Source organism: Haematobia irritans, chromosome 4 (assembly GCF_050003625.1).
Source record: "Haematobia irritans isolate KBUSLIRL chromosome 4, ASM5000362v1, whole genome shotgun sequence".
NCBI lineage: Eukaryota > Metazoa > Arthropoda > Insecta > Diptera > Muscidae > Haematobia > Haematobia irritans.
This window is the reverse complement of record NC_134400.1, coordinates 175,914,367-175,933,258: the sequence shown is the minus strand read 5'-3', so window position 1 is coordinate 175,933,258 and position 18,892 is coordinate 175,914,367. Positions and strand designations below refer to the sequence as shown.

The 18,892-nt window shown below is 33.7% G+C and overlaps 2 protein-coding genes across 2 annotated transcripts; both read left to right on the top strand.

Annotated features, from left to right (window-relative positions):
• The first annotated feature begins 158 nt into the window (after positions 1 to 158).
• Positions 159 to 890, top strand: LOC142234628 (uncharacterized). The gene is made up of 2 exons (XM_075305785.1): positions 159 to 263; positions 440 to 890. The coding sequence occupies exons 1-2, from the start codon at positions 252 to 254 to the stop codon at positions 677 to 679; spliced, it is 252 nt and encodes an 83-aa protein (XP_075161900.1). The 5' UTR covers positions 159 to 251; the 3' UTR covers positions 680 to 890.
• A 4,683-nt stretch (positions 891 to 5,573) lies between these two features.
• On the top strand, positions 5,574 to 6,181 carry LOC142234627 (uncharacterized). Its single transcript, XM_075305784.1, has 2 exons — positions 5,574 to 5,625; positions 5,758 to 6,181. The coding sequence occupies exons 1-2, from the start codon at positions 5,614 to 5,616 to the stop codon at positions 6,073 to 6,075; spliced, it is 330 nt and encodes a 109-aa protein (XP_075161899.1). The 5' UTR covers positions 5,574 to 5,613; the 3' UTR covers positions 6,076 to 6,181.
• Positions 6,182 to 18,892: the final 12,711 nt, after the last annotated feature.

Genomic DNA, 18,892 nt, shown 5'->3' with positions numbered 1-18,892 from the left:
AACAGGCTAGAACAGACGAAGAACAACCATTGGTTTCGGAGAGGGGGGATTTGTAATCGACGAGGAGAATGGTTGAATATCAGCACTAATCACAAATATGGGAATAGGCTTCTATGGCATGGGCATATTTCTTGGTATAAAAATGATTGACATGTGGGGAACCCATTGACAATTCACCAAGTTACCAGACGGAGTAAACACCATCGGGAATACAACAGGCCAACAACAGAAAAAAAATTACCATCGTCATCATGTTCAAATTTGTAAGTAAATTCATTAGGTCATAGTCATTTTTGTCCTTAATCTCTCTCTCTCTGGCGTTAGTGAATTGAAAAGTAAATAATTGTGAACTTTTACAAGTGCTGACGCTGGGGATGATGGGGTGCTTAAGTACTTTCGCTTTACTAAATTAGCCCAATGGCTTTTATTTACTTTTCAGATGAGCATTTGTCTATTCGCCTTGATGGCTTTGGTTTCGGCCAAACCGCACTTGTTGACCACAGGCATTAGTTATGCCACTCCAGCTGTTGCCCCTGTTGCTGCTATCACTGCTCCAACCACAGCTTTTGCCACTCCAGTATTGGCTTCGCATGGCTATTATCCAGCGTATACTGCGCCATATTTTGGATCATATGCCACATATCCATACTTGGGTGCCACGTATTTTGTGCGACGCTAATGACTACGCCCCCATGTCACTACACAAGAGGTTAAATGGCAACTCCAAATGCAAAATGGCCGATTTCGAAAAATTTTCAATAATGATGGCCAATTTTTATCTTGTTATAAACTCAATATTGTTATGCTAAACTTCAATGAAGGTTTCGAAATATAAAATAACGAACGAAAATGATTTTGTTGCCTATTACTAGGCCAAAAAAAATAAATAAGAGTTTTATTTTTTTATCTATTTACACTGTCATACATATTGTCGTGAGGCCAAAGAATTCTTGTTCTTAAAAAAAGCATTTTCTGAAGTAAAGTTTTTTCCTTATACAAAAATCGATAATCTTTTTAGGAAGTCGTTTTGTAGTTATAGCTAAGTGACTCGACTTAAAAATGGGTATCTTTACGTGGAAGAAAATTTAGTTTGATTAAGGTCAACTTGGGTTTAATAATTCTGAAAAATTCTTCAGAATTATAAAGAAAATTTATTGACTTTTTGCTCCTTGACTACAAAGCAACAAAGCAGTCAAAAATAGGATATGACTTCAACATTTTTATTTAAAGACGTTTCTTACATGAAATAGGATCATTTCCACTTGGAGTCGAGTCTGAATTTGGACATTTAAGTTAAGTTTGATAGCTCACGAAGCAAAAAGCTGAAAAAACGAATAAATTAAAATTTATTTCCTAGACTCATGTACGCAAAACTTAAATTTAAAAGAGAATTCTGTCTACAAAGTATCCTTGCTTTCTTTCAGTGTTAAATCGAAGTTAGGTGACTGGTAAATATGTAAAAAGCTATACTTTTTGCATTTTTTTATTTTTATTGTTTAAATTTATTCACACGCTGCACGCAATCGCCCTCTTGAGATGTGTTGTTTAGTACCATTCTTGCTCTTCAAAATTTCCCAGGCGCAAACGTGCAGCGGATTCACATTCATATTTTTTGGTGGCCATTTTGCGGTAGAAATGAACCGAGGAACATCATTGGGATAGGGTAACCATAGTATTGCAATCTGTCAATTGACAGCTCTATCGTAAAGCTTGACATTTTTGAGATTATACGTACTCAGAACGTTTACACGTACGAGCGATAGTTGTGTTGTTTACAGCAACTTAAAAAAGTCATTTCACAAAAAAATGGAATGAAATCGTGAACATTTTCGTGCGATTATTTTTAACAACTTTCGACAACTTAATTCACTTATTGGCGATGAAACCACGGTTACCACAATTGGTAGTATTCTACCACAAATGGTAGTTTTTATATTGTTTGGTAGATTGGTAGAATTCTTGACGTTTTGGTAGATTTTGCAAAATATTCCTCTCCCACTGAGAGATACTTTACAATTTTTATAGAAATAAAATTTTGATAAAAATAAAAAAATTTTCTATAAAAATAAAATTTGGACAAAATTTTCTATAGAAACAAAATTTTCTATAGAAAGAAAATTTTCTATAGAAATAAAATTTTGACAAAATTTTCTATAAAAAATTTTCTGTTAAAATAAAATGTTGACAAAATTTTCTATAGAAATAAAATTTTGACAAAGTTTTCTATAGAAATAAAATTTTGACAAAGAAAGAAAATTTTCTATAGAAATAAAATTTTGACAAAATTTTCTATAAAAATAAAATGTTGACAAAATTTTCTATAGAAATAAAATTTTGACAAAATTTTCTATCAAAATAAAATTTAGACAAAACTTTCTATAGAAATAAAATATAGAAATAAAATTTTGACAATATTTTCTATAAATAACATTTTGACAAAATTTTCTATATAAATAAAATTTTGACAAAATATTCTATAGAAATAAAATTTTGACAAAATTTTCTATAGAAATAAAATTTTGAAAAAATTTTCTATCAAAATAGAATTTAGACAAAATTTTCTATCAAAATAAAATTTTGACAAAATTTTCTATAGAAAGCAAATTTTCTATAGAAATAAAATTTTGATATAATTTTCTGTAGAAATAAAATTTTGACAAAATTTTCTATAGAAATAAAATGTTGACAAAATTTTCTATAGAAATAAAATACTTAACAAAATTTTCTATACAAATACAATTTCGACAAAATTTTCTACAGAAATAAAATTTTGACAAAATTTCTATCAAAATAAAATTTTGACAAAATTTTCTATAGAAATAAAATTTGACGAAATTTTCTATAAATAACATTTTCACAAAATTTTCTATAGAAATAAAATTTTGAGAAAATTTTCTATAGAAATAAAATGTTGACAAAATTTTCTTTAGAAATAAAATTTTGACATAATTTTCTATAGAAATAAAATTTTGACAAAATATTCTATAGAAATAAAATTTTGTCAAAATTTTCCATAGAAATAAAATTTTGTCAAAATTTTCTATAGAAATAAAATTTTTAAAAAGTTTTCTACAGAAATAAAATTTTGACAAAATTTTCTATTGAAATAAAATGATGACAAAATTTTCTATAGAAATAAAATTTTGACAAAATTTTCTATAAAAATAAAATGTTGACAAAATTTTCTATAGAAATAAAATGTTGACAAAATTTTCTATCAAAATAAAAGTTAGACAAAACTTTCTATAGAAATAAAATTTTGACAACATTTTCTATAAATAACATTTTGACAAAATTTTCTATAGAAATAAAATTTTGACAAAATTTTCTATAGAAATAAAATTTTGACAAAATTTTCTATAGAAATAAAATTTTGACAAAATTTTCTATAGAAATAAAATTTTGACAAAATTTTCTATCAAAATAAAATTTAGACAAAATTTTCTATAGAAATAAAATTTTGACAAAATTTTCTATAGAAATAAAATTTTGACAAAATTTTCTATAGAAAGAAAATTTTGTATAGAAATAAATTTTGACAAAATTTTCTATAGAAATAAAATGTTGAAAAAATTTCTATCAAAATAAAATATTTAACAAAATTTTCTATACAAATACAATTTTGACAAAATTTTCTATAGAAATAAAATTTTGACAAAATTTCTATCAAAATAAAATTTTGACAAAATTTTCTATAGAAATAAAATATAGAAATAAAATTTTGACAAAATTTTCTATAGAAATAAAATTTTGACAAAATTTTCTATGGAAATAAAATGTTGACAAAATTTTCTATAGAAATAAAATTTTGACAAAATGTTCTATCAAAATAAAATTTTGACAAAATTTTCTAAAGAAATAAAATTTTTAAAAACTTTTCTATAGAAATAAAATTTTTTCAAAATTTTCTATAGAAATAACATTTTTACAAAATAATTTTCAAAATAATAAAATAAAATAGAAATAACATTTTTTCAAAAAAAAAAAAAAAAAAAAAAAACACAAAAAAAAGCGAAAAAATAACATTTTTTTCAAAATTTTCGATAGAAATAAAATTTTGACAAAATTTTCTATAGAAATAAAATTTTGACAAAATTTTCTATAGAAATAAAATTTTGACAAAATTTTCTATAGAAATACAATTTTGACAAAATTTTCTATAGAAATACAAATTTGACAAAATTTTCTATATAAATACAATTTTGACAAAATTTTCTATAGAAATAAAATTTTGACAAAATTTTCTATAGAAATAAAATTTTGACAAAATTTTCTATAGAAATAAAATTTTGACAAAATTTTCTATAGAAATAAAATTTTGACAAAATTTTCTATAGAAATAAAATTTTGACAAAATTTTCTATAGAAATAAAATTTTGACAAAATTTTCTATAGAAATAAAATTTTGACAAAATTTTCTATAGAAATAAAATTTTTAAAAACTTTTCTATAGAAATAAAATTTTTTCAAATTTTCCTTAGAAATAAAATTTTGACAAAATTTTCTATATAAATAAAATTTTGACAAAATTTTCTATAGAAATAAAATTTTACCAAATTTTCTATAGAAATAAAATTTTGACAAATTTTTTATAGTTATAAAAAACCCGCTGAATGCGAATATCGTTAAATGTAATATGAAATCATCCAATAAACTTTAAACATCTTGGCACTTAATATAATTGTATAAAGGATTAGAGCGGACCGGAATCCACATCCGGCGAGTTGAAGCCGCAGCAAGTGACTTAGAGTGCCACCGCTAGTACTTCAAAGCAGATCCTTTACAATTTTATTTCTATAGAAAATTTTTTCAAAATTTTATTTCTATAGAAAATTTGGACAAAATTTTATTTTTATGGAAAATTTGTCAAAATTTTATTTCTATCTTTCCGATGTTCACTCCTATGACCGCGGAAGGCCAAAGTTTTAGTCGATTTACGAGAATTTTTGTGCAGGTAACAGAATTAACATTAAATGATTTGAGATGGTATCGATAATGTAGATCTACAGTGGTGCATGGAATAATACAGTCGGTCCCGCCCGACTTTAGACTGAACTCACTTGTTAGTAGACAATTGTGAAAAGTACAATTTTTTTCATTGAATGCATTTCAGTGAAACTTTTAATTGGAAATATTCTTCGATACACATGAACCCCATTGAAGGATGTCACCTTTATACCTAATTTCCATCAAACATTGCAGAGGAGTTAGCTATGGCGTTTTGTTGTGGCTACTTACGCTTATTTGCTTCTGTATGATTTTGCGGCTAAGTACGCCCCCATCCTATATACACTTGAGCGATTCACAGACAGATAATCACTGTAGCACATATGGCCATATTTTGTGCATTATTGTGTGTGAGAAGAATTTTAATTGGCGAACTTTTGCGGTGGCGATGGTGATGGCCTTTGTCTCATTTGCTGTTGCGGTCACTAGGCCCGATGAGAATGTGAGCCAAGAAAATTGCCTCATTAAATGCGCCAATTGAATTCGGTTAACCATGGTCAACGATTCTTATGCATGCGTGCCCACTATAAATAGAGAATGCATCCATACATCGAACTCAGTCAGTTGTGTTAACCACTAACTAAGAAACCACCGTCAAACTACAACATGTTCAAATTTGTAAGTAATTACTGGGTTAAAGGATAAGGTCCTTCTCCCAACTCATTACAAAGGATGTAGCAAAATGTAGCATGAATTGCTTATTGACGTTCTTTGTCTTCTCTTTCTCTTCCTTTGCCCTGGTCATTGTAGATTGTATTGTGTGTATTTGCTGTATTGGCTGTTGTCTCGGCCAAACCCGCTGTGGTGGCTCCTTTGGCTTATTCAGCTCCTTTGGCTTATACTGCTCCTGCTGCTGCTGCGGTTGTTGGTAGTGCTGCCTATGTTGCTCCCTATGCTTCCAGTTATAATGCCCATACCGTTGCCCATTCTGCCGCCTTCCCTGCTGCCTATACAGCTGCTGCTCCTGCTGTTGCACCTTATGTAGCTGCTTCCCCCTATGTAGCCGCTCCTTATTATGCTGCTGCTGCCCCTTATGTGGCTGCTCCTGCCCCATTATTGCTAAAGTAATTTGTCTGTGATAATGACCTGTTGATGACATTCGTTCGAATATATTTTGAGATGTTGGCGATTTTAATAAAGTCCTTAAACGAAAACTGCTGTTTTCGAGTATTAATTTCCTCTCTTTTGAATTTATATCTTCCCAACATGTCAATGCTGGTTGATTGAAAATTTTCAAATACTTTGGTTAAGAGGTTGTTTATAAGTCCATAAGAAGATTTCATTCCGAGTAATTTGAAATTTGATATGGTCTTAAGGCTATGCCAGTCAATGTCATCATATTTCTTGCTAACTATCTGGTTGTGATATTTGAGACTAACTTTAGTATATCATTGATAATTTAAGTTAACTGAGATTTGGGATGGAGATAATCAAGTGAAGAGATTTAAGAGATTTCTTTATAGATACCCCAACAAAAAAGCGTTTAACACATTAGTTTTTTAAGAGCAAACATATACACCTTCAAAAAAAAATCGTCTCTGTAACATATACTACCAAACATATTCTAATTCAAGCATATACATTTTGAGAATTACTACAAACAAAAAATTGTTTGTACTGTGCAAACTTATTTCATTTCTTTTTTTAAAACACCAAATAGGTAATTGCTTTCTTTATAAATATTTTAAAACAAGTAAGGAAAATCTAAAGTAGGGCGGGGCCGACTATATTATACCCCGCCCCACTTTGTAGATCTAAATTTTCGATACCATATCACATCCGTTAAATGTGTTGGGGGCTATATATAAAGGTTTGTCACAAATACATACATTTAAATATCACTCGATTTGGACAGAATTTGATAGACTTCTACAAAATCTATAGACTCAAAATTTAAGTCGGCTAATGCACTAGGATGGAACACAATGTTAGTAAAAAACAAGTAAGGAAAGTCTAAAGTCGGACGGGGCCGACTATATTATACCCTGCTCCACTTTGTAGATCTAAATTTTCGATACCATATCACATCCGTCAAATGTGTTGGGTGCTATATACAAAGCTTTGTCCCAAATACATACATTTAAATATCACTCGATTTGGACAGAATTTGATAGACTTCTACAAAATCCCACCACCATGAACCAAATATTAGGTTAGGTTAGGTTAGGTGGCAGCCCGATGTATCAGGCTCACTTAGACTATTCAGTCCATTGTGATACCACATTGGTGTACTTCTCTCTTATCACTGAGTGCTGCCCGATTCCATGTTAAGCTCAATGACAAGGGACCTCCATTTTATAGCCGAGTCCGAACGGCGTTCCACATTGCAGTGAAACCACTTAGAGAAGTTTTAAAACCCTCAGAAGTGTCACCAGCATTACTGAGGTGGGATAATCCACCGCTGAAAAACTTTTTGGTGTTCGGTCGAGGCAGGAATCGAACCCACGACCTTGTGTATGCAAGGCGGGCATGCTAACCATTGCACCACGGTGGCTCCCACCAAATATTAGGGTTTCCTTTTAAATTTCAGGAGGGCTTGAGGACACTTCCCGAAGATAAATTTAAAGATTTCACCTATGAAGACTATATCAGATTCTGGATTTATAAGAACTATTTTTGTTTGAGTTTTAGAGGAATCATTAACATCTCTTGTAAGTGTGCAAGAAAATTATAAAATAACTTCTTGATTTGAAATCTTAAATCTGTAGAAGTAAAATCTGGAAATTTTACATTGAGTTTCAAGCAATTTTCATGATCAGTGCGCCTTATACACCCTCAAGAAGTGAAGTCGGTCTATATGGAGGCATTACCAAATGGACCGATAAAAACTTAATCCGATACACGTTTTTGTGAGCCTAAAATACCAGAATATTTACAATTTCAGGCAAATCAGATAAAAACTACGGTTTCTAGAAAACCAAGGAGTTAAATCGGGAGATCGTTCTTATGGGGGCTATACTAAAATATGGACCGATACTCACCGTTTTCGGCACACCTCTTTATGACCCGAAAATACCTCTAGATTTCCAATTTCAGGCAAATAGGATAAAAACCTCGGATTCTATAAGCCCAAGACCCCAAATCGGGAGGTCGTTTTATATGGGGACCATACCAAAACATGGACCGATACTCACAATTTGTGGCACCTTTACAATACGTTTAGATTTCCAATTTCAGGTAAATTGAATAAAAACTGCGGTTTCTATAAGCCCAAGAAGTAAAATCGGGAGATCGGTCTATATGGGGGCTATACCAAAATATGGACCGATATTCACCATTTTTGGCACACGTATTTGTGGTCCTACAATACATCTAGATTTCCAATTTCAGGCAAATTGGATAAAAAATAGGATTTCTATAAGCCCAAGAAGTAAAATCGGGAGATCGGTCTATATGGGGGCTATACCACAACATGGTCCTATACTCACCATTTTTGGCACACCTCGTTATGGTCATAAAATACCTCTAGATTTCAAATTTCAGGCAAATTGGATAAAAACTTCGATTTCTAGAAGTCGGTTTATATGGGGACTATATCAAAACCTGGACCGATATAGCCCATCTTCGAACTTGACCTGCCTGCAGACAAAAGACGAGTTTGTGCAAAATTTCAGCACGATTGCTTCATTATTGAAGACTGTAGCGTGACTACAACAGACAGACAGACAGACGGACATCGTTATATCGTCTTAGAATTTCTCCCTGATCAAGAATATATATACTTTATATAGTCGGAAATCGATATTTCGATGTGTTACAAACGGAATGACAAACTGATTATACCCCCGTCACCATTCTATGGTGGTGGGTATAAAAATATGGGAAACCTTTAAATCTGAAGCAATTTTAAGGAAACTTCGCAAAAGTTTATTTATGATTTATCGCTCGATATATATGTAGTAGAAGTTTAGGAAAATTAGAGTAATTTTTACAACTTTTCGACTAAGCAGTGGCGATTTTACAAGAAAAATGTTGGTATTTTGACCATTTTTGTCGAAATCAGAAAAACATATATATGGGAGCTATATCTAAATCTGAACCGATTTCAACCAAATTTGGCACGCACGGCTACAATGCTAATTCTACTCCCTGTGCAAAATTTCAACCAAATTGGGCCAAAACTCTGCCTATTAGAACCATATAAGTCCATATCGGTCGAAAGATATATATGGGAGCTATATCTAAATCTGAATCGATTTCAATCAAATTTTGCACACTAAGCTGCACTACTAATTGTACTCCTAGTGCAAAATTTCAAACAAATTGGGCCAAAAATATGGCTTCTGGGGCCATATAAGTCCATTGGCGTCTGTGGTCATATGAGTGTAAATCGGGCGAAAGCTATATATGGGAGCTATATATAAATCTGAACCGATTTCAATCAAATTTGGCATGCATAGCTACAACGCTAAATCTACTCCTTGTGCAAAAATTCAACCAAATTGGGCCAAAACTCTGGCTATTAGAACCATATAAGTCCATATCAGGCGAAAGTTATATATGGGAGCTATATCTAAATCTGAACCGATTTCTTCCAAAATCAATAGGGTTCTATTCTGACCCAAATTAGGAACATGTGCCAAATTTGAAGGCGATTGGACTTAAATTGCGACCTAGACTTTGATCACAAAAATGTGTTCACAGACAGACGGACGGACGGACGGACAGACGGACATGGTTATATCGACTCAGGGACCCACCCTGAGCATTATTGCCAAAGACACCATGTGTCTATCTCGTCTCCTTCTGGGTGTTACAAACATATGCACTAACTTATAATACCCTGTTCCACAGTGTGGCGCAGGGTGTAACAAGTAAGTAAAGTCTAAAGTCGGACATGCTATCTCTGCTAAATTTCACGTAAATGTGAGTATAACTCTGACCCCCGTGGTCATTTGAGTGTAAATCGGGCGAAAGATATATATGGGAGCTATATCTAAATCTGAACCGATTTCAACCAAATTTGGTACCCTTACCGATACTATTAAACGTACTCATTGTGCAAAATTTTAACTAAATCACGGCAAAACTATAGCTTTTGAGGCCATATAAGTGCAAATCGGACGAAAGATATATATGGGATCTATATCTAAATCTGAACCGATTTCAATCAAATTTATCAAGCATTGGTAGAATGTCAATTCTACTCTCTGTGCAAAATTTCACGAAAATCGGTAGTAAACTCTTGCCTCTGTTGCCATATGAGTCTAAATCGGACGAAAGATATATATGGGAGCTATATTTAAATCTGAACCGATTTGGCTGATATTTTTCAACTTTTTCGAGACTCATAAAATATTCGGATGTACTGAATTTGAAGAACATCGTTTGATAAACACTCAAATTATGACCAGATCGGGGATAAATATATATGGCAGCTTTATCTAAATCTGAACCGATTTTTTCCAAAATCAATAGCGATTGTCTTTGTCCCAAAAAACGATCCTATGCCAAATTTGAGGACGATCGGACTTAAACTGCGACCTGTACTTTGCGCACAAAAATACATGAACAGACAGACGGACGGACAGACAGACAGACAGCCAGACAGCCAGACGGACATCGCTAAATCGACTCAGAATTTAATTCTAAGACGATCGGTATACTAAACGATGGGTCTCAGACTTTTCCTTCTTGGCGTTACATACAAATGCACAAACTTATTATACCCTGTACCCAGGGATCCGGAGCGGAGCGGAGCGGAGCGTGGAGCGGAGCGGAGCAAGCCCTTTTTTTGCCGGAGCGGGAGCGGAGCGGGAGCGGAGCGGTTTCCAAATGAAAAACCGCTCCGCTCCGAATAAAATATTACTTGAATGAAATGTGTAACTTTGAAATTACACTGTGTAGGTAATTTCAAATTTAGCTAGTACTTAGCGTAGTGTGAGTAAGCGTTTAAAATGTACGATATGTAGTTTTGTACGTACGTGCATTGGGGAAAACACCGTGTTTTTTAGTAATTGTTTTCAAAAACGGCAAATGTCAAAATATATCTCTAGTATGTGTTGTAAAAGTAACAACAGTACTTTCGATCAATTTCATTCCGTATTACTACAAAGATGTTTGTAATGAACGTCAAATAAATGCAATTAAACGATCTTATTTATATTTAATTTTTTAGTTTTCTACACTGAAAAAAATATTGTCGTGAAGTCAAAGATTCCATGTCCTTAGAATAAGAATGCAAATTTTGCTTAACATGGAAGACGCATTTCTCTAAAATAAAGTTTTTTATACCCATCACCATAGAATGGTGACGGGGGTATAATAAGTTTGTCATTCCGTTTGTAACACATCGAAATATCGATTTCCGACTATATAAAGTATATATATTCTTGATCAGGGAGAAATTCTAAGACGATATAACGATGTCCGTCTGTCCGTCTGTCTGTCTGTCTGTTGTAATCACGCTGCAGTCTTCAATAATGAAGCAATCGTGCTGAAATTTTGCACAACCTCGTCTTTTGTCTGCAGGCGGGTCAAGTTCGAAGATGGGTTATATCGGTCCAGGTTTTGATATAGTCCCCATATAAACCGACCTCCCGATTTGGGGTCTTGGGCTTATATAAATCGTATTTTTTATCCAATTTGCCTGAAATTTGAAATCTGGAGGTATTTTATGACCGTAAAGAGGTGTGCCAAAAATGGCGAGTATCGGTCCATGTTTTGGTATAGCCCCCATATAGACCGATCTCCCGATTTTACTTCTTGGGCTTATAGAAACCGCAGTTTTTATTCAATTTACCTGAAATTGGAAATCTAGAGGTATTGTAGGACCACAAATACGTGTGCCAAAAATTGTAAGTATCGGTCCATATTTTGGTATAGCCCCCATATAGACCGATCTCCCGATTTTACTTCTTGGGCTTATAGAAACCGCAGTTTTTATTCAATTTACCTGAAATTGGAAATCTAGAGGTATTGTAGGACCACAAATACGTGTGCCAAAAATTGTAAGGATCGGTCCATATTTTGGTATAGCCCCCATATAGACCGATCTCCCGATTTTACTTCTTGGGCTTATAGAAACCGCAGTTTTTATTCAATTTACCTGAAATTGGAAATCTAGAGGTATTGTAGGACCACAAATACGTGTGCCAAAAATTTGAGTATCGGTCCATGTTTTGGTATGGTCCCCATATAAAACGACCTCCCGATTTGGGGTCTTGGGCTTATAGAAAGCGTATTTTTTTTCCAATTTGTCTGAAATTGGAAATCTAGGGGTATTTTCGGACCATAAAGAGGTGTGCTGAAAATGGTGAGTATCGGTCCATATTTTGGTATAGCCCCCATATAGACCGATCTCCCGATTTTACTTCTTGGGCTTATAGAAACCGCAGTTTTTATTCAATTTACCTGAAATTGGAAATCTAGAGGTATTGTAGGACCACAAATACGTGTGCCAAAAATTTGAGTATCGGTCCATGTTTTGGTATGGTCCCCATATAAAACGACCTCCCGATTTGGGGTCTTGGGCTTATAGAAAGCGTATTTTTTATCCAATTTGTCTGAAATTGGAAATCTAGGGGTATTTTCGGACCATAAAGAGGTGTGCTGAAAATGGTGAGTATCGGTCCATATTTTGGTATAGCCCCCATATAGACCGATTTCCCGATTTTACTTCTTGGGCTTCTAGAATCCGAAGTTTTTATCCTATTTGCCTGAAATTGGAAATCTAGAGGTATTTTCGGGTCATAAAGAGGTGTGCCGAAAACGGTGAGTAGCGGTCCATGTTTTAGTATATCCCACATAAGAACGATCTCCCGATTTAACTCCTTGGGTTTCTAGAAACCGTAATTTTTATCTGATTTGCCTGAAATTGTAAATATTCAGGTATTTTAGGCTCGGTCCATTTGGTAATGCCTCCATATAGACCGACTTCACTTGAACTGCTTGAAACTCAATGTAAAATTTCCAGATTTTACTTCTACATATTTAAGATTTCAAATCAAGACGCTATTTTATAATTTTCTTGCACACTTACAAGAGATGTTAATGATTCCTCTAAAACTCAAACAAAAATGGTTCTTATAAATCCAGAATCTGATATAGTCCTCATACACGGTAGAAAAAGACTGTTTTTCATATGTTTGGCTATAAACATTATATGTTTGGAACACAAATTTTTAAACACAATATTTTTGAGTGCAAGCATATAATGTTCATAAACTAGCATAACATGTTTGGGACATATATGTTAATATGTTAGAACATATTATGTTTGGGACATAAAATGTTTGTAAATATAATATGCTTGGATGCAAACATATATTAATTTAGAAATAGCCTATAAACATATATGTGTTTAGTAGCTTGGAGCGCTATTTAACAGGGAGCGATATTGAATTACGTTGGTGGTTGCTTGTTATTACAAAATTAACATTTTATTTTTCCTTGGGCAATTGATCAGCTACTTCTTTGATAACCTAACCTTCTTTGATCCTTACAAACTGTGTGGTCCGCTGTTCGAATCCCCGTCCGGCAAAAGGTAAAATTAAAATAAAATAAAAATCATAAAATTGAATAATTTCTTCTACAATGTTTGTATTACAGAAAAAGGTGCTAAGAACTAAAAAATCTCGTGGAAGTGAGAAAGATGTAGGGGAATATACAATTAAGCAGAAACAAAATTTTTAGCATTCAGGTCGAAAATCTATGTTGTTAGCACCTATATTACCTGCTTATTTTCATAATTCATTATGATTGTAAATATATAAATAAATAAATAAATAAAATGTTGAGCACAATATTGTTTGGGAGAATTTTTTTTAAGCATATAATATTTTTGGGTGCAAAATGCTTCCAAACATATTATATGTTCACATAATAACATATTGTTTTTTAGAAGACAACATTATTGAATTTGGATGCAAAAATACAAAATGTTTGGAACTTAGACTACCCAAACATATATTGTTTAGACCAATATGCTTTCAAACATATTATATATTGGATGAGATCAAACATATAAATGTTTGGGCAATACCCAAAAATGTATATGCTTGAAGCAAAATATGTTTGGGAGTATATGTTACAGAAGCGATTTTTTGTGAGGGTGTAGGTGAAATCTTTAAATTTATCTTCGGGAAGTGTCCTCAAGTCCTCACGCCCTCCTAAAATTTCAAAGGAAACCCTAATATTTGGTTCATGGTGGTGGGTATTTAAGGTTCGGCCCGGCCGAACTTAGTGCTGTATATACTTGTTTTCTTGTCCAAAAGGCAATAAACTTTTGAATGAAGTTGTAATATCCTTATAATTAAGTGATTTTACTTAAAAATGTGTATCATAACATGAAAGATAAAATTTTTGAGGTAAGGTCAACGTGACTTTAATAATTAAGAAAAATTCTTTAAAATTAATAAAATTGTCTTTAAATTTGTTTCCTTTTTGCATCTTGCCTACAAAGCAAAAAATCGTTAAAAAATAAGACATGTTTTTCAACACTTTATTTTAAAGACGCTTTTTACTTGAAACATAGCATAATTTCTACTGGAAGTCGAGTCTTAATATGGAAAAAAAAAATAACTCGTTAACTCGTTTTTAAAGGATTTTGATAACAACTGACGAAAAAAATCTAAAAAAATGAAAAATTAACATATGCTTCCTAGAATGCTTCCTTTAATGAAGTCAAAATGGATTTAATATTTCTGAAAAAATCTTCAAAATTAATAAAATATTTCAACACATTGTTTTAAAGTCATTATACCCTAAACCACATAGTGGTCAGGGTATAATAAGTTTGATCGGCCAAAAAATGTGCCTACAAGAAATATTGATTTTAGACCCCATAAAATATATACCGATCGACTCAGAATCACCTCCTGAGTCGATCTAGCGCTTGGCGTCCGTCCGTCTGTCCATGTATTTGTTGTTCGCAGGATTTCGGTCGCAATTATTAACCGATTTTGATGAAATTTGGTACAGGGAGTTTTTTTGGGCACAAGGACGAACGTTATTGAATTTGGAAGAAATCGGATCAAATTTAGATATAGCTCCCATATATATGTATTGCCCGATTTCGACAAATGGGGTCACGTTGCACTTTTTTTACTAACCGATCGTCGTCAAATTAAGCACAAAATAATCTTCTGTATCACCCTTTAAGTCTGAAAATTTCATCGAAATCGGTTCAGATTTAGATATAGGTCCCATATATATGTATCGCCCGATTTTGTCAAATTAGGTCATAAAACCCTTATTTATCAACCGATCTTACTCAAAGTTGGCGAAATGTAATCTTCTATAGCACTAACTATATGTGCAAAAAATCATCGAAATCGGTTCAGATTTAGCTATAGCTCCCATATATGTACCGCCCAAATTTTCTAAATAAAATAAAACTCAATTGAACAAATAATACAATGTTTGTACTATAATTTTCTCGAAGAGGAGCGGAGCGGAGCGTGGAGCGGAGCGATTTTTTTTTCTCGGAGCGGAGCGAGGAGCGGAGCGGTTTTTTTTTCTCCGGAGCGGGAGCGGAGCGGAGCGAAAAAAATGGACCGCTCCGGATCCCTGCCTGTACCACAGTAGTGGTGACGGGTATAAATATGGGAAACATGTAAATCTGAAGCAATTTTAAGGAAACTTCGCAAAAGTTTATTTATGATTTATCGCTCGATATATATGTATTAGAAGTTAAGGAAAATTAGAGTCATTTTTACAACTTTTCGACTCAGCAGTGGCGATTTTACAAGGAAAATGTTGGTATTTTGACCATTTTTGTCGAAATCGGAAAAACATCTATATGGGAGTTATATCTAAATCTGAACCGATTTCAATTAAATTTTGCATACTTGACTATACGACTAAGTGTTATGGTTGTACAAAATTTCAAGCAAATCGGTATAAAACTCTGGCTGCTGGGTCCATATTAGTGCATATCGGGCGAAAGATATATATGGGAGCTATATCTAAACCTGAACCGATTTCTTCCAAAATCAATAGGGTTCTATTCTGACCCAAATTAGGAACATGTGCCAAATTTGAAGGCGATTGAACTTAAATTGCGACCTAGACTTTGATCACAAAAATGTGTTCACAGACAGACGGACGGGCGGACGGATAGACGGACATGGTTATATCGACTCAGGGACCCACCCTGAGCATTATTACCAAAGACACCATGTGTCTATTTCGTCTTCTTCTGGGTGTTACAAACATATGCACTAACTTATAATACCCTGTTCCACAGTGTGGCACAGGGTATAAATATGGGAAACATTTAAATCTGAAGCAATTTTAAGAAAACTTCGCAAAAGTTTATTTATGATTTATCGCTCGATATATATGTATTAGAATTCTAGGAAAATTAGAGTCATTTTAACAACTTTTCGACTAAGCAGTGGCGATTTCACAGGGAATATGTTGGTATTTTGACCATTTTTGTCGAAATCAGAAAAACATATATATGGGAGCTATATCTAAATCTGAACCGATTTCAATCAAATTTGGCACGCATAGCTACAATGCTAATTCTACTCCCTGTGCAAAATTTCAACTAAATCGGAGTTAAAAGTTGGCCTCTGTGGTCATATGAGTGTAAATCGGGCGAAAGCTATATATGGGAGATATATCTAAATCTGAACCGATTTCAACCAAATTTGGCACGCATAGCAACAATACTAATTCTACTCCCTGTGCAAAATTTCAACTAAATCGGAGCAAAAAATTGGCTCTGTGGTCATATGAGTGTAAATCGGGCGAACGATATATATGGGAGCTATATCGAAATCTGAACCGATTTCAATAAAATTTGTCACACTTTACTATAGTACTAATTGTACTCCTAGCGCAACATTTCAACCAAATTGGGGTAAAACTCTGGCTTCTGGGACCGTATTAGCCCATATCGGGCCGTGTACCAAATTTCAGCCGGATCGGATGATATGGGGGATAGTTTTATATGGGCGCTATACATAATTATTGACCGATGTAGACCAATTTTTGCATGGTCATTAGATACTATATACTAACACCGTGTACCAAATTTCAGCCGGATCGGATGAAATTTGCTTCTCTTAGAGGCTCCGCAAGCCAAATCTAGGGATCTATTTATATGGGGGCTATATATAATTATGGACCGATATGGACCAATTCTTGCGTGTTTGTTAGAGACCACATATTAATACCACGTTCCAAATTTCAACCGGATCGGATGAATTTTGCTCCTGCAAAAGGCTCCGGAGGTCAAACCTGGGGATCGGTTTATATGGGGGCTATATAAAGGGTGATTCTTTTGAGGTGAGGATTTTCATGCATTAGTATTTGACAGATCACGTGGGATTTCAGACATGGTGTCAAAGAGAAAGATGCTCAGTATGCTTTGACATTTCATCATGAATAGACTTACTAACGAGCAACGCTTGCAAATCATTGAATTTTATTACCAAAATCAGTGTTCGGTTCGAAATGTGTTTATCGACAAATTTTGTTCAGCGATGAGGCTCATTTCTGGTTGAATGGCTACGTAAATAAGCAAAATTGCCGCATTTGGAGTGAAGAGCAACCAGAAGCCGTTCAAGAACTGCCCATGCATCCCGAAAAATGCACTGTTTGGTGTGGTTTGTACGCTGGTGGAATCATTGGACCGTATTTTTTCAAAGATGCTGTTGGACGCAACGTTACGGTGAATGGCGATCGCTATCGTTCGATGCTAACAAACTTTTTGTTGCCAAAAATGGAAGAACTGAACTTGGTTGACATGTGGTTTCAACAAGATGGCGCTACATGCCACACAGCTCGCGATTCTATGGCCATTTTGAGGGAAAACTTCGGAGAACAATTCATCTCAAGAAATGGACCGGTAAGTTGGCCACCAAGATCATGCGATTTGACGCCTTTAGACTATTTTTTGTGGGGCTACGTCAAGTCTAAAGTCTACAGAAATAAGCCAGCAACTATTCCAGCTTTGGAAGACAACATTTCCGAAGAAATTCGGGCTATTCCGGCCGAAATGCTCGAAAAAGTTGCCCAAAATTGGACTTTCCGAATGGACCACCTAAGACGCAGCCGCGGTCAACATTTAAATGAAATTATCTTCAAAAAGTAAATGTCATGGACCAATCTAACGTTTCAAATAAAGAACCGATGAGATTTTGCAAATTTTATGCGTTTTTTTAAAAAAAAAAGTTATCAAGCTCTTAACAAATCACCCTTTATAACATAATTATGGACCGATGTGGATCATATTTTGCATGGTTGCTAGAGACAATATACTAACACCATGTACCAAATTTCAGACGGATCGGATGAAATTTGCTTCTCTTAGAGCAATCGCAAGCCAAATTTGGGGGTCCGTTTATATGGGGGCTATAGGTAAAAGTGAACCTATATGGCCCATTTGCAATACCATCCGACCTACATCAATAACAACTACTTGTGCAAAGCTTCAAGTCGATAGCTTGTTTCGGAAGTTAGCATGATTTCAACAGACGGACGGACGGACGGACATGCTCAGATCGACTCAGAATTTCACCACGACCCAGAATAAATATACTTTATGGGGTCTTAGAGCAATATTTCGATGTGTTACAAACGGAATGACAAAGTTAGTATACCCCCATCCTATGGTGGAGGGTATAATTAATTGAAATTTGAATTTTTTGAATTTGAAATTTTTAGAGCAATATTTCGATGTGTTACAAACGGAATGACAAAGTTAGTATACCCCCATCCTATGGAAGAGGGTATAATTAATTGAAATTTGCTCATTAAATGAATTATTTTATTATGCCCAATTAAAACTGTGATTGATACTATCATTTTTGTGATTGAAGACATTTCAATTTAAAAAATAATTTGATCAATTTATTTCGTGATTGAATCAGAAAAACACATTTTTGTGTGTACAGCGATGGGCCAAATTTCAAACTCTGTCATCACCGACTCA